Below are 14,505 nucleotides of genomic sequence, written 5' to 3'. Positions count from 1 at the left end.
TTCAGAAATAATAGTCTATAATTTTTCTACAATTTATCTACAATATTTGCAATATAATGTATGTCATGTCTTCTTCTTCGAGTTTCAATCTGAAATCCAGCCAAAACCAAGTCTAATCTTCACCAAAACCCCTCAAAATTGAGATATAAACTTCAAACTATATTCCCAATTATTTACAACAATACCCAATCCAAATAAATAATGATTTTTGAAAACCCAAATTTGAATTCAAAGTTTTAAAGCTTTTTAATGGTTGTCAATGGTGGAATTGCTGCTCTTTTTTCCTTTTCTCTTATATTACTGAAATTTGGGATTGCGAGATAGAGAGAGACGTGGGAGAGAATTCTCAATTCTTTGCAACAACATCCAATTCAAATAAACAATGTCTTTTGAAAACCCAAATTCGAATTCAAAGTTTCAAAGCTTTTTAATGGTTGTCAATGGTGGAGGAGTTACAGATTTTCGCTGGTTTTAGAAGAGGAAACGTGGGTGTTTGAAGAGGAAATCGTGGGAATTTGGAGAGAGAAACTTGGGGGAGTAGGAATATATGGTTGAGTAAAATTAGGAGACTAATTAATACCATTAAAATCCTAAAATGGTACATAAATGGTAATTAGTTATATAGAAGGTAATTATATTAAAAGTTAGGCATGGAGGGTAATATAGTTTACTATATGGCATAGGAATGTAAAAATTTCTTTTTGGTAAGTGTCTAGTTTTGGGCTAGAAGTTGGTAAGTTTGAGTTTAAATTGGATATTTATATACTTTTTCTGTCATTTATAGGCATCACTTAAAGGCACTTATTAGACACTTAATGCCACCACTTAAAGGTACTTCCTCCGGTTCATTTTAAATGATTTTTTGACATTTTTTTGTGATCCATAATATTTAATTTTTTCCGATATCAAGAAGAAATTAATTTCTTATTGTCAAAGTTGTTCTTGGAGTAAAGAGCCTAGGGCTAGGAATATTTGTTATATTTTTAATGAGCAAGTTAAAGTTAATATGGTCAATTTCACTATTAATTAATGTTAAAAGGTGAATTCCTTAATATGTGTGAAAAGAGCAAAAAATCACTTAAAGTAGACCCTAGGGAGTACTTGTTAATCACTTAATGCCACCACTTAAAGGCGTTTATTAGCCACTTAATGCCACCACTCAAAGGTATTTATTAGTCACTTAACGCGAGTATAACTTTAATTGTAGCCCAAAAAATGAATATACCCACTTATTACTTGTTATTTGTGACAAGTGCATTGGAAATGCATTGTGGGTGGACTAGTGGAGTAATCCAAATTTTTTAGCCCATCCCAATTTAACAAACTTTGGGATTTCACCATTTTGTGGTCATTGAACACGATGCAAAGGGAGCAAGAGTGTGGTATCCCTCTCTCAAGTCTCAACTACCCCTCCGTTTTAGAAAGATTGGTATAATTCAAAGTACGAAGTACTTAATTTTGATTGTAAATTTGGACATAAATTCTTTAAATTTTTAAAAATAAAATTTATATTTTTGAAAATTATATAAAAAGTATTATAAATTATAGTAATAAAAATGTGGTCAAAGAACAACTTCATAGACTTTCCAAATAATAATTGTGTCAATCTTTTTTAAATGGATGGAGTACTAATTAATACTACTATTTCTTTTAAATTACAGGAAGCTATTACTTATTTTCTTAGGAATAGATTAAATTTATGCTCTAAGTCTAAGCCGTCCTATTAAAACTTTTGTCATAGCAAAGTCGAGTGGGTTCGGCGGACTTAATAACGGCGTCGTTTAGCAGCTCATACGAAGTCAAATAGCAGCTCATTTTGTAATGTCCCGTAAATGGCGACGGCGAGGATCGTATCCCTCAAAGCCCTCGTACGCGGAGTTTTAGCATGGTCACCACAGTCGCAATTCCTCCTCCGTTCTCGTACTCTTACCTCCACCGTGCGACCTTATTCCGCCGCCACATCGCCGCCTTCTAAGGCCGTTGTCTACGATCAACACGGCTCTCCTGATATTGTCACTCGGTAATTAGCTAAGTTCTCTTCTATTTACTACTACTATTTGTAACCTTATATGTTTATGTTTGTGTGTGTGTGTGTATTGCAGAGTAACGGAGCTTCCGCCGGTGGAAATTAAAGAGAATGACGTGTGTGTTAGAATGCTTGCGGCTCCGATCAATCCTTCTGATATTAATAGAATTGAAGGTTCGATTTTTTGAATTTCTTAGCTTTCTGTTCGCAATTTCGATTTTTTCCAATTGTAGGATATTTCTGTTTTGGAAGCATGTCTTTTTCTTCTTCAGACTATATTCCTAATGGTCTTAACAAGTTTTCGAGTAATGTTCTACTTGTGTTTGTGTCCCGTTGGAGTTTGACTCCAAATACGAAGTTATATCCACTGTTGTCCCTTGTATACAAATATCCCAATGTATTGTCCTATACTTCCTCCATTCCAATTTGTGTGCCAATATTTTCTATTAATCCGTTCAAAAAGAATGGCACTTTTCTATAATTAGGAAATTTAATATAAGCTTACCATTTTCCCCTTAATCCTATGCTTTTATAGTCACAAACCATTTTCCCCTTAAGACCACAAGTTCCAAAAGGTTTCACAAATCATTTTCCCCTTAAGACTACAAGTTCCAAAAGATTTTCTTTCTTTCTTTCTTAAACTCTATGCCAAGTCAAAGTACCATATAAATTGAAATGGAGGGAGTAGTAGAAATCATGTTGTTCTCGTTACTTTGAAATATATGCCACCTAATACATTGGATATTATGCACTTCGGTGCATTGTTCTAAAAGAGAATAATATATGTTTCTAAGATCTCAACTTGCTCCCAAGGCTCAAACTGTATTTGGACAGAAGTAGGTTTCGGTAGTTCTATTTGTTTCAAAATTTATCCACTTTTAAAATGACGAGGGGAGGGGTGAGGAGAGGCAAAATTTTGCTTTTATTTGTGCAACTTACTTTTCTTCAAACGATGCCTCGTTGCACTAAAGGTGTTTCTTTCTTTCTTTCAATCAATCAATTATGCCTCAGTCCTAGCTAAAGACTAAATACATAATTTCAAGTTTCGATACGCGACCTCATAATGGAAAAACCTTCTTTAGCCATTGTTTTCTTTCATTTTCAAGATTAATCTTTCTCATAAAGGAACATTATTTCACAATAGTTGTCCCAAATCTATTGTACCGCAGGAGTTTATCCTGTCCGACCACCAATGCCTGCAGTTGGGGGATATGAAGGGGTTGGAGAAGTGCATACTGTTGGCTCTGCAGTTAAGGGTCTTTCCACTGGAGATTGGGTTATCCCTTCCCCACCTTCTTCAGGTAAAATTTCGGTGTCAAAAGATCAAGTTGTGAACCCTAAGCATATCTTATTAGCCTGAGTAGACTTAAGACCCAATCAAGGCACTTAATGTGGTATTCCATATGCATCACCACAATAATGTTTTCATGCAGGGACATGGCAGACCTATGTCGTAAAAGAACAAACTGTCTGGCATAAAATTGATAAAAGCACCCCGATGGAGTATGCTGCGACTGTTACTGTTAATCCTTTGACTGCCTTGAGAATGCTTGAGGACTTTGTGACACTAAAACCAGGTTGTCCGGTACTTAATAATATGGTTAGTGCTTGCTTCCATTCCTTGCTAATATTTTCATAAGCAGGGGACACTATTGTACAAAATGGTGCTACAAGCATGGTGGGGCAATGTGTTATTCAACTAGCTCGACTTCGTGGGATTCATAGCGTCAATATCATTAGAGACAGGTGGAGTTTACTTCTGTTGCAAATATGTTTTGGTCTTGGTGTATTTTCAGTTATCTTATTTCCCAAAATAATTGTTCAGAGCACAGTCTAATTCTCTGGTGTGAAAATCTTGCTTCCTTTAGCTACATGCCACTTCTCTACAAAGATACTTGTGCTTTTCCAGAAAAGAAAGGACGACTTCTTGTTAAAGTTCAAATTTGCTTAAAGTAGATGTCTTGCTACTTACATCTGTAATTTCTCTCTATAGTGACAAGAAAAAAAATTACTGTTGTGGTATCATATGTTGATTCTAAGTTTTCCCCTTCCATTGCTGCCAAAGTGCCCTTATGTTTGGAATTTAACATGGATTGCCTGGGAATTGCTCTTCCACTGGGAGTATGAGTCCACGTCCAAACAAACTGTGTCCACATAAATTTTGTTCATTTTTTTTGAGAGCTTTTCTCAATGAAACTCAAGTAACGAATTACACACCAATCAGGTCTCAGTTAATAATTTTATCATTAATATACGTATGATGTACCGTACTTGGTCCATTTTTTATTAATAAACATATTAGATCCTATTAATTTATTGAAAATTGCAATGCATGACATATGCACAAGATCACAAACCTAATGCTTTCTCAGGGCAGGATCAGATGAAGCAAAAGAAAATCTCAAGAAACTAGGTGCTGATGAAGTGTATACTGAAAGCCAACTGGAAGTGAAGAATGTCAGAGGTCTCCTGGTATCAATCAACAGCCATTTTAGGTTTATAATGACTTATATAGTCTTGTTTACACTGCAATTTTCTATAGGTCATTTCCCATTCAATTTTTAGTTTCCTCTCGGCCCATCCCCTTTTTCCAACTTTATACCTCTTCAATGTGTTGGAGCATTGTTCTAAAATAGTTAACTTCTCTCAGATGTTCTTTCTTGTTGGTATTTTCCTTTCTAACCATATATTATCATTAATGGTGTAGGGCAATATATCTGAACCTGCTTTGGGCTTTAACTGTGTTGGTGGCAATGCCGCTTCACTAGTCCTCAAATTCCTGAAGTAAGATGGTATTCTTAATATTATTTTCTATCCAGTTCAACTTTTCAGATTTAAAAGCATAGTATGTTTTTTGCAGGCAGGGTGGAACTATGGTTACATATGGGGGGATGTCAAAGAGACCTATAACTGTATCTACTTCATCTTTTATATTCAAGGCAAGCTTCAAGCATCACACTTTAGTGTTTTTCCTCTGAAAAAGTGTATCTATGATGGAGCTACTTCAATTATACCTGAATGAGCGTTAACAAAGTGAGGGCTATAATGTGACAATAAAACTCTGAGACACTCTAACAGCAAGCAAACCTCAATGAGTGATCCATTCAATGCATGATTGATAACTGAGAATATTTAATTGTTGTTGGGGAGTTTGGATCAAATAAGGGCTTCAAGTATGTGCATTTAAGACCTGTAAAAATTTATTATGGAAACCCAGTGAGCTGTGTGTTAGTATGTGCTTGTGAGGGAAAAGAACACTGAACTGTCATTGCTTCTATATTTTCAGGAGCTTGCCTTGACAGGATTCTGGCTACAGAGGTGGATGAGTTCAGACAAAGCTGAAGAGTGCCGATCCATGATAAATTATCTTTTGGGCCTATGTCGTGATGGGAAATTGAAATATGAGTATGACCCCTGTCTCTCACTTGATGTCATCGTGTCCTTGTGAAAGAAATTCTGGAAATTTTGTAGGTACTAGAATTTTATTGAAAATGATAAATCAATTCTAAAGAGTTGAAAATGTTTGTGGCTTGCTGACTGTTGGATAAATGATAGTGGGTGATGAAGTCAATAGTTAACCTAATGATCAGGACGTATTTAGTTTTATGACCTAAGGGAGGAGGTTATATTTTTTTCAAGGTTTTTTTGGAGCTGCTTCTTTCACAATGTTACCACGAACTGCAAGTAATTTTATCTTGATGCAGGGCTCTGATGTTATATTCCGTCATATTTATACAGGTTGGAAGTGGCACCTTTTGATGATTTTCATTCAGCTCTTGAAAAGGCTATGGGGAAGCGAGGAAGTCAACCAAAACAAGTTCTTAAGTTCTAAGTCATGTGCATTTAGATTCGATCTAAAACTAGCTTGAATATGAACAATTCTTTATTTTGAACCTCTGCAGTCCTAAGGCATACCTGTAAACACCCATGTAATCGGTGTTGAGGTCTGTACGCTGTAGTCCAGATCACAAAAATGTTAAAGGCTTGGAAATTCATGTGATAGTTAAGGAGTCTTCCTATAGGCAGAAATAGTTTTAGCTTTGTTACAGCAAACCTCTTTGTAAAATAAAGCCAGCTAATGTATGCAATCATTTGAGCTACTAGAAAAGGATGCAAAGTTTGTGTTCGATGAGGGATGTATGCAATCATTTGAGCTTCTCAAGCTTAAGTTGACCACTACCCCAATCATTACCGCACCAAATTGGAGCTTGCCTTTCGAGCTCATGTGTGATGCAAGTGACGTTGTGGTTGGGGCTGTCTTGGGTCAAAAGGTTAACAAGATGTTTCATCCGGTATACTACGCAAGCAAAACCATGAATGAGGCTCAAAGGAACTATACAGTCACCAAGAAAGAGTTGTTGGCTATAGTATTTGCAATGGAAAAGTTTCGGTCGTATCTTATGGGGGCCAAGGTCATAGTGCACACCGATCATGCCGCTCTTAGGTACTTGATGACAAAGAAAGACTCCAAGGCAAGATTGATGCGATGGGTGTTACTACTTCAAGAGTTTGATCTAGAAATTATGGACCGGAAAGGTAGTGAGAACCAAGTGGCGGACCACTTGTCCCGTTTGGAGGAGGAGGGGAGGCCTTGTGATGGCCTTGAGATCAATGATTCATTTCCCGACGAACAACTCCTTGCGGTGTCAATGAATGATATGTCATGGTTTGCCGATGTTGCCAATTACCTCGTGACTGGATTAATCCCGTGTGAGCTCTCTTCTAACCAAAGGAAGAAGCTCAAGCGGGATAGTTTGGATTTCTATTGGGATGAGCCATACTTGTTCAAGATTTGCACGGATGGTGTGATTCATAGATGTGTCTTGGAGGAAGAACAATTAAGTATCTTAGAGGCTTGCCATTCTTCACCCTATGGTGGCCATCACGGTGGGGTGAGGACCGCCTCGAAAGTTCTTAGTTGTGGATTCTATTGGCCAACCTTGTTCAAAGACGCAGGTGATTTTGTGAAGAGGTGTGACATTGCCAAAAAGCGGGTGAAATTTCAAAAAGGGATGAGATGCCTCTCAATACCATTCTTGAAGTGGATATCTTTGATGTTTGGGGTATCGATTTCATGGGTTCATTTGTTAGCTCTTATGGGAATACTTACATTCTCGTGGCGGTTGACTATGTCTCAAAATGGGTTGAAGTCGTGGCTTTGCCTAACAATGAAGCCCGGAGTGTTGTTGCATTTCTTAAGAAGAGAATTTTCACAAGGTTTGGCAATCCCCGTGCGATTATTAGTGATAGGGGTTCTCATTTTTGCAATAAAGTTTTCGACACGTTGCTTTCTAAGTACGGTGTCAATCACAAAGTTTCTACCCCTATCACCCTCAAGCAAGTGGTCAAGTGGAAGTCTCCAGCCGGAAAATCAAAAGCATATTGTCAAAGACGGTCAATGCACATAGGACCGATTGGTCGAAGAAGTTGGATGACGCTCTATGGGCTTATCGGACGGCTTACAAAACTCCGATTGGGATATCTCCGTATCGGTTGGTGTTTGTGAAAGCATGCCATCTTCCGGTTGAGTTAGAGCACAAGGCCATGTGGGCTTTGAGGAAGTTGAATCTTGAATGGGATGTTGCAGCCAATCTTCGTGTAGAGCAGATCAATGAACTTGATGAATTTAGATTCCATGCCTACTCCAGTTCGTCCTTGTATAAGGACAAGATGAAGTACCTTCATGACAAATATGCTCGTGGAAAGGAGTTCAACGTAGGTGATTTAGTTCTCTTGTTCAACTCCCGATTACGTCTTTTTCCGGGAAAGCTCAAATCCAAATGGAGTGGACCGTTTGAAGTTGTGTTTGTGACCCCTTTTGGTGCTCTTGATTTGAAAAATAAAAATGGTGAAGTCTTCAGAGTTAACGGGCACAGGGTCAAGCATTATCTTGGGAAAATTGATGACGGCCATGTGGCGGTACTTCTTCACTTCAAATGATGTGATGGTAACCTGCGTCGTGCTGCGACGTTAAATCAGGCACTTCTTGAGAGGCAACCTATGTGTTTTTCTTCTTGTTGTTTTCTTTGATTTTCTTTGTAGTATAAGATTGATTTTTGGGTTAACTGGTTGCGAGATGTTGCAGGGATTGTGTTGATGCAGTGCAAGACATAATGAAGAAATTGTTCAGTATCTGAAGTTGCTAGTGCGACCGCACTACACTTTATGCGGTCCGCACTGGTGAAGGCCAAAGTGACACGTCTCTGAAGTTGGCCACTGCGGCCGCACTATGTGCGGTCCGCAGTGGACCACTATGGCCACGGTCTATTTTATGCGAACCGCAGTGGGATAATTGGCCAAGTTGATCATAATAACTTAGTGCAGACCGCGGTCCATTTTGTGTGGTTCGCACTGGTAGGTGAGAATGGGCCCCAAGGGTTTTTCTATAAATAGACCCTGAGGGCCTCCTTTTACCCTTTTCGAAAAATTGAACCTCAGAGACTTTAAATATTGTTCCTCTTCTTCTTTGATTGTAATTGCTTGATTGGCACTATTTAACTTCACTTCATCTCATAGTCTGGTAACATTACACTCATTTCTTCTTTGTTTAAATTCCATTTTTCTTAACTTTTGTTCTTCTTCCTCCCGTAATTAGTTCGATTTCTAGGTTAGATTAGTTTAAACGTTGATTACTGTGAACTTAGTAGTTTAATGGACTGGGTAATCGATTAGGGCCTTTAATTGGGTGGAAATTTGACCTTCAAAGCAAAATCTCAAGCCCTAACTTAGTGCCACTTCTGGGCACCCTATATGGCTCTAGAGGGTTTCCGTTCAGTACTCGTGTGTATCATTTGCCACTAGCCTTAAATCTCTTGTTACTGAACTTTCACCATCGACTTTATACGAAGTTTTAGTAGTAAATTCATCAGAAGTGTGCTGAATTTTTTCATGCACCTTTGAACGGGTAATAACAGTAATGCTCGCACAAATTGCTTTTTCAACGTAGGAAGAGGCCAAGCTTTTGCTGTAATGTCATATAGGTAGATCCAAGATTTAGAATTGGTTAATTTGGATCGGCACAAACATGTATGTGTGTCAAAAGCACTAACAAAACCAGTCGCAAGAGATCTTTACCATATCCTAAATATAGTGGACTGCCTCTTCTACAGTGTCAACAATCTGCAACAATTGTGCTTAAGCTTGTTTTACTTGGTAAAGATTGTTATATTTGCTCAATGGCTGCCATGAAAAGGAACAACTGTGTGAAGATGCGAAAGGAATACTATCAATTTACTAATGTGAGCATAATGTTAAAAACTCTTTTTCCAGGTTAAACGGAATTGGACCAGTAGGACCAAAGCAATGGGAGAATTTGCAGCATCATATACACAAACACACTAATCCCATAAACAAATTATAGAAAAATCATTATGTTCTTATGCAGGGAGAAAGGAACTGATCAATGTGAATTCAAGGCAAAGAGCAAATCAAAATTGAAGTATCAACACCACTGGTATTGTCGGTTTCTTATACAACAACATATACGCAAAAGCATAATTAATTAATTTCTTTTTCATACTAACTGGTTTTCTATCTCATGATCTGTTTACAAAGAGTTTCAGGTTTGTAAACAGAACAAGACTTCCTTTTTACATAAAATTTTGAGGGGGAAGGATTCTTGAGTAGAATATGAATCCAATAATTATGCACTCCCCTATAACAACCCCGTGTATGAAGGGAGGCAAACCAAACTCTCCAAGCTCAGCTTAAAAGAAAAATAAAGCAGATGTTACAATTGGCTAACCTGCCAAAGCCAAATCACACTCAATACATCGATGAAACCAGCAATTGAGGAAATATAGTATGAAATCACTTCATTGTATTAGGATCAAACTTTAGAGCCTCGTTCCATATGAGCTCCTTTATGTCATCCTCGCTTAGAGATGCTTGTTCAAAGTCAAAGTTGAAAGGAGAATCGCAAACAGGTTCCTCGTTTATCTCATGGAGACTTATCAAGAATGGATGATTCAATGCATCCTCAACTGCATGCACATAGAAATCAATATAAGACTTTATAAGTAAGAGCCAACAAGTTTAGAAAAGTACTTTTTTATGCTGTGGTTGCCAATGAGCATACCAGTTATGCGTTTAGCTGGATCAAAAACCAGCATCCTTTCAGCAAGATCAAGAGCTAAAGGGGACACATCCGGGAACTTCTGGGAAAAGGGTTGTCTTGGAACTCGAGGGAGATGCTTTACATACTTCCTAGCATTATCACTCCTTAGGAATCCAAGATCAGAATCCTCTGGCGAACCTAATAGCTTATTTATGAAAAGAGCGAAAAACGGATTTTATGATTGGTCTATAAAAATGACAATAAAGTAGATCTACTATAGATGAGCATTAGTGTTTGCTAATAAGAGTATAATACTTAAATGGCATTATACAACTACTTATTAAGAAAGCAGACATACCGCAATGATAAGCCCCAATTGCTGAGCATAGTCTCTGCCTGGAAAAAGAGGTTCTCTCTTTATGAGTTCCATCAGAATGCAACCAACTGACCATATATCAATTGCTGCAGTATATTCAGTACAATTGAGTAGTAACTCCGGTGCCCTATACCATCGGGTGACAACATACTCTGTCATAAAATCCGCCTCTGAAGTGGTTCTAGCGAGCCCAAAATCACAAATCTTGAGGTCACAGTTTGCGTTGAGTAGTAAGTTGCTAGGTTTCAGATCCCGGTGGAGGACATTAGCTGAATGTACATACTTGAGTCCACGTAATAATTGATAGAGAAAGTACTGAAAAACATCATAAATAGGATGTTAGAAGACTGCGCCAAACAAAAGTGAATTTCAGTGTGCCAATAAACATGATTTATCTAGCACAAACAACAACAACAAACCCAGTGTAATCTCATGTGGGGTCTGAGGAGGGTAGTGTGTACGCAAACCTTACCCCTACCTTGTGAAGGTAGAGAGGTTGTTTCCGATAGACCCTCGGCTCAATGATTTTAACTAGCACATACATGTAAAACTAGTGTGAATATGTTAAGTTAATTATTTAATAATTACAGTTCAAATAGTTCAAGTGAGGACATTTGAAGAAGAATATCATATTATGACTAAAGTAATTTAAACCGCCATCATTCAACTTCTAGTTATGAGATATTGAGAAGTTCAGTATCAAGCAATACAAGTAAATTAAGATGGATTCAACCGAAATCGGCTGAACTGAATTGGATAAATTATGACAGCACAAATATGGTAAAGCATGGTCAGGCAATAAGTAGTTCTTTATTTTGTGTTGTGGGTTATAACCAGTATACAGCAGAGGGTATAATAACTGACAGATTGTTGTGCCATCGCCAACAACATAAAAGAAAGAAAAAAGAAAGCTGAACTTAGGTCAAATATCCAGTGTGAGCCTTCAGTATGCAAGCTAACATAATCAGTCGCATTCAGAAGGAACAGATTGTGCTCTCAAATTTTATCCTATGTGTTACTAAGCGTCGTGGAATTGTGTTGGAAACAAGCATAAATCACAGATAGCATCAGAGACAGGAGGTTACCAAATAGATCCACCTTAAACACCACAAACGAATCAGCTAATAGACATGAAAGTGAAAGGGGTTAGTTCTGACTGTTAAAAGTGGCGTTTCATTTCAGAAATGCAAAGGAAAAATTATATCACATCCAAAATCCTAAGGAAATGTTAGGTGATAGTTTACAGTGACTATAAGGAGAGGGAGTGGATTATCAATCTCACAAAGGAAGTCTATAATACAAGACGAGACAGCTGACATGCTAATCTAACCAATCATGCGAAACAGAATAGCAACTGCCTCCTCCAGAACCCTCCTCACTCAACCTGAATATCCCCAAAAATCCGAGTCTCCTGTGAAAAGATAATTATCTATCAGATGTAGCCAAAATTACTCTGCCTTTTCCCCCAACGTTCATAGGAGTCGTTCATTGAACAGCTTCTTATGAAAATACCATAGAGCCATTTCCAAACCTTAAAAGGATAATTTGGAGCATGGGTTTAGCTGTATACTAGTGAACTTCTGCTAAAAACACCATATAACATGAAATGAACTTTCATTTTCTGTGGCCTTTTCCAAACCTAAAAGGACAATTTGGAGCATGGAATTAGCTGTATACTAGTGAATATTCACATTCTTCCAATTTCTATCTCATTCTCACTATTCTATCAAATAAGTCGAAAACACATGGGATGGAGAGAGTGCTTTTCTAATTCAAGCAGCTCCAATCATGCAGGTACCAGTCTATTAAACTTGAAAATGTGACAGGCTAAACTACTTAATTCGACAGTGTGCAACTTAATAGCACATCATCAAACAAAGAATCAGCAATCAGCATAACCAGCAAATTTGATCTTTTCATCGAGCATCAATCATAATTGCACATATAACAAGTTACTAAGAGATGCCATCCACATAAAATTTGAATTTCGCTACTGTTACAGAGTGAATGCTACATTATATAAAATTTAATGAAAGATGAGAGTAAGCAGAGAGGCATACATACTTGGCAGTGATCTTCTGTCAGTGCTTGTGAAGAGCGTATTATCTGATGCAGATCAGTATCCATTAATTCATACACAATGTACACATCATTGAATTCCTCTCTGTCTGGTGGTCTTACTATATCTTTTATTTTGATGATCTGCACAACCAGCATACCAATATCAAAATCAACGAATTTTGTAACCAAATTACAGATTCTACTAAAAAAGAACACTAGAGGCAAAGCTATAAGCTCCACTTCAGAAACTATAGAATAAAAACATAAGCTTGTATACTCAAATATTTTTGATAGTTACATTTAAGTAGTAATAAAGATTCCATTAGCACTTGGCACAAGAGGAATGGCACATTTCTACATTTAGAACTAGTAAAGTTTCCATTTTACCTTTAATGGGATGATTTACAAAGGTACAATTGTCTATGACTTGTTTAAAGACTACAAATTTTATAAGTCTTTCTTTCTTTCTTTCTTTGTTAAACTCCATGCACAATCAAACAACATCACATAAAATGGGACTGAGGGAGTACTGAAAGTAGCATAGGTAAAGGACATGAATTCTCCAACATAAAACAACTATACTACTTGGTAATTAATTTGAGAATACATTTTCATGATCCATGTGAGAAAGAAGTTTGATCTCGCGAAGGGTCCTTTTCGCATCAATTCTATTTTCAAATGCATTCCCAATTTTTTTGATTGCTACCTCCTCCTTCGTCTCCGAATTTGTAGCACAACTGCAGGGGAACCCAACAAATTGTCAATTTCCCACCTAATAAAACTAACAAGAATACAATCCAAATCAAATCAAATTCACCATAGTCATCCCAATTAACATAAATCCTATAGTAAACTTTCACTTGTTTCTCAATCTCATTAAAAAGACTTAAACTTTACACCACAACTTCACTCTAACAACAGAAAAGGGTCTTTAAAAAGCTAAACCAATATTTAAAAATGTATATACATAATAAACACCCTAGCAAAAATCATTTTACTCTAAATTCTGAACCCGTCTCTTTCTCTGTGTAACAATGAAAAGGCAACAAAAAGGGTTGAAAGGAAGTACCAGACCATGCCGTAAGCGCCACGGCCGACAGGTTGAATAGGAGGGATGTACTTTGATGTAACCTCAAAGAAGTTACCTAGTACATTGTACTCTACATATTTCCCCTCATGTGTTGGAACTCCTTTTATTTCCAGTTTTTCATTGGTTTCGTTTTCCATTTCTGCTCTCTTTGTCTGTCTCACTTTATTTTTCTTCTGACAGAATTTGATTGGGATTCGATTTGGAATGTGAATCTTAGTACAAGGAGCTTAGCTCTGTTCAAGAAATAGTGAAGTAAAAAAGTAGCTATGGACACAAAGGTGGTCTTTTGTGTAAAAGCGGGCCCGACCCGGTGCTTATTTGGGCTCTTTTTGAGTTTGAAATTTGAATGGATTTCTTCCTCTTTTCCCCCTTCTGGCACTTAGCATAAAGTAATCTTTTTTGGGGGTGGGGGTGGGTGAGGGTGGAGGTAAGTTTATTCACTTTATTGTAGGAATTTTTTCATTTCTATATAATATTTATGAAACTTATTTACCAAAATTATTCTAATTTTGTATATTACCCGCCTAAACAAAAATTACTTACAAATTATATAAAATTTATTATTAATGCTTTAAATTAGGGATTCAATTACACTTTTTTTCTTTTTCCTCGCCTCTTCTCTTTCCCTATTCATTGCGGCCTCTCTCCATATATAAATCAATTATTAGTGTTTTAAATTAGGGTATTCAGTTACATTTTTTTTTATTTTTTCTCTCTTCTCCTCTCCTCTTTCTTATTCTAGGGACTAGGGAGTCGGTGCATAAATAATCTAATTATCAGATGTGATGCCAACAATTTGGATTTGCGCGCCCATTCTATTCCCACTTTAAATTAATTTTATGATCTCATTGCTTTAAGAGTTGGTTGGGGATAATTTGTACAGTTTCATACGTGTT

General features: G+C 37.1%; 2 protein-coding genes across 3 annotated transcripts; one reads left to right on the top strand and one right to left on the bottom strand.

Annotated features, from left to right (window-relative positions):
* Nucleotides 1-1,688: 1,688 nt before the first annotated feature.
* LOC107796853 (enoyl-[acyl-carrier-protein] reductase, mitochondrial) lies at nucleotides 1,689-6,124 on the top strand. Its single transcript, XM_075237332.1, has 10 exons — nucleotides 1,689-2,020; nucleotides 2,103-2,200; nucleotides 3,196-3,327; nucleotides 3,460-3,603; nucleotides 3,670-3,772; nucleotides 4,399-4,498; nucleotides 4,734-4,810; nucleotides 4,887-4,965; nucleotides 5,313-5,431; nucleotides 5,765-6,124. The coding sequence occupies exons 1-10, from the start codon at nucleotides 1,833-1,835 to the stop codon at nucleotides 5,856-5,858; spliced, it is 1,134 nt and encodes a 377-aa protein (XP_075093433.1). The 5' UTR covers nucleotides 1,689-1,832; the 3' UTR covers nucleotides 5,859-6,124.
* A 3,311-nt stretch (nucleotides 6,125-9,435) lies between these two features.
* On the bottom strand, nucleotides 9,436-13,859 carry LOC107817794 (mitogen-activated protein kinase homolog NTF6). 2 transcript variants are annotated; one of them, XM_075235982.1, is made up of 6 exons: nucleotides 13,337-13,468; nucleotides 13,127-13,256; nucleotides 12,523-12,660; nucleotides 10,441-10,773; nucleotides 10,104-10,287; nucleotides 9,436-10,008 (listed from the first exon to the last, which is right to left on the bottom strand). In XM_075235982.1, exons 2-6 carry the CDS (start codon nucleotides 13,139-13,141, stop codon nucleotides 9,836-9,838), a joined length of 843 nt encoding a protein of 280 aa, XP_075092083.1. In that variant the 5' UTR covers nucleotides 13,142-13,256; nucleotides 13,337-13,468; the 3' UTR covers nucleotides 9,436-9,835.
* Nucleotides 13,860-14,505: the final 646 nt, after the last annotated feature.

The sequence above is a fragment of the Nicotiana tabacum genome, chromosome 18 (genome assembly GCF_000715075.1).
Source record: "Nicotiana tabacum cultivar K326 chromosome 18, ASM71507v2, whole genome shotgun sequence".
Lineage (NCBI taxonomy): Eukaryota > Viridiplantae > Streptophyta > Magnoliopsida > Solanales > Solanaceae > Nicotiana > Nicotiana tabacum.
Note: the sequence above shows the minus strand (reverse complement) of the source record. Positions and strands in the feature narration are given on the sequence as shown.

Coding starts and splice junctions, on each gene's coding strand:
- LOC107817794 (XM_075235982.1), bottom strand. Junction 10,288..10,440: donor AATTGGGGCTTATCATTGCG/GTATGTCTGCTT, acceptor TTCATAAATAAG/CTATTAGGTTCGCCAGAGGA. Junction 10,009..10,103: donor TCCAGCTAAACGCATAACTG/GTATGCTCATTG, acceptor ATGTGCATGCAG/TTGAGGATGCATTGAATCAT.
- LOC107796853 (XM_075237332.1), top strand. CDS start 1,833: ATGGCGACGGCGAGGATCGTATCCCTCAAAGCCCTCGTACGCGGAGTT. Junction 2,201..3,195: donor TGATATTAATAGAATTGAAG/GTTCGATTTTTT, acceptor ATTGTACCGCAG/GAGTTTATCCTGTCCGACCA. Junction 3,328..3,459: donor CCCTTCCCCACCTTCTTCAG/GTAAAATTTCGG, acceptor GTTTTCATGCAG/GGACATGGCAGACCTATGTC.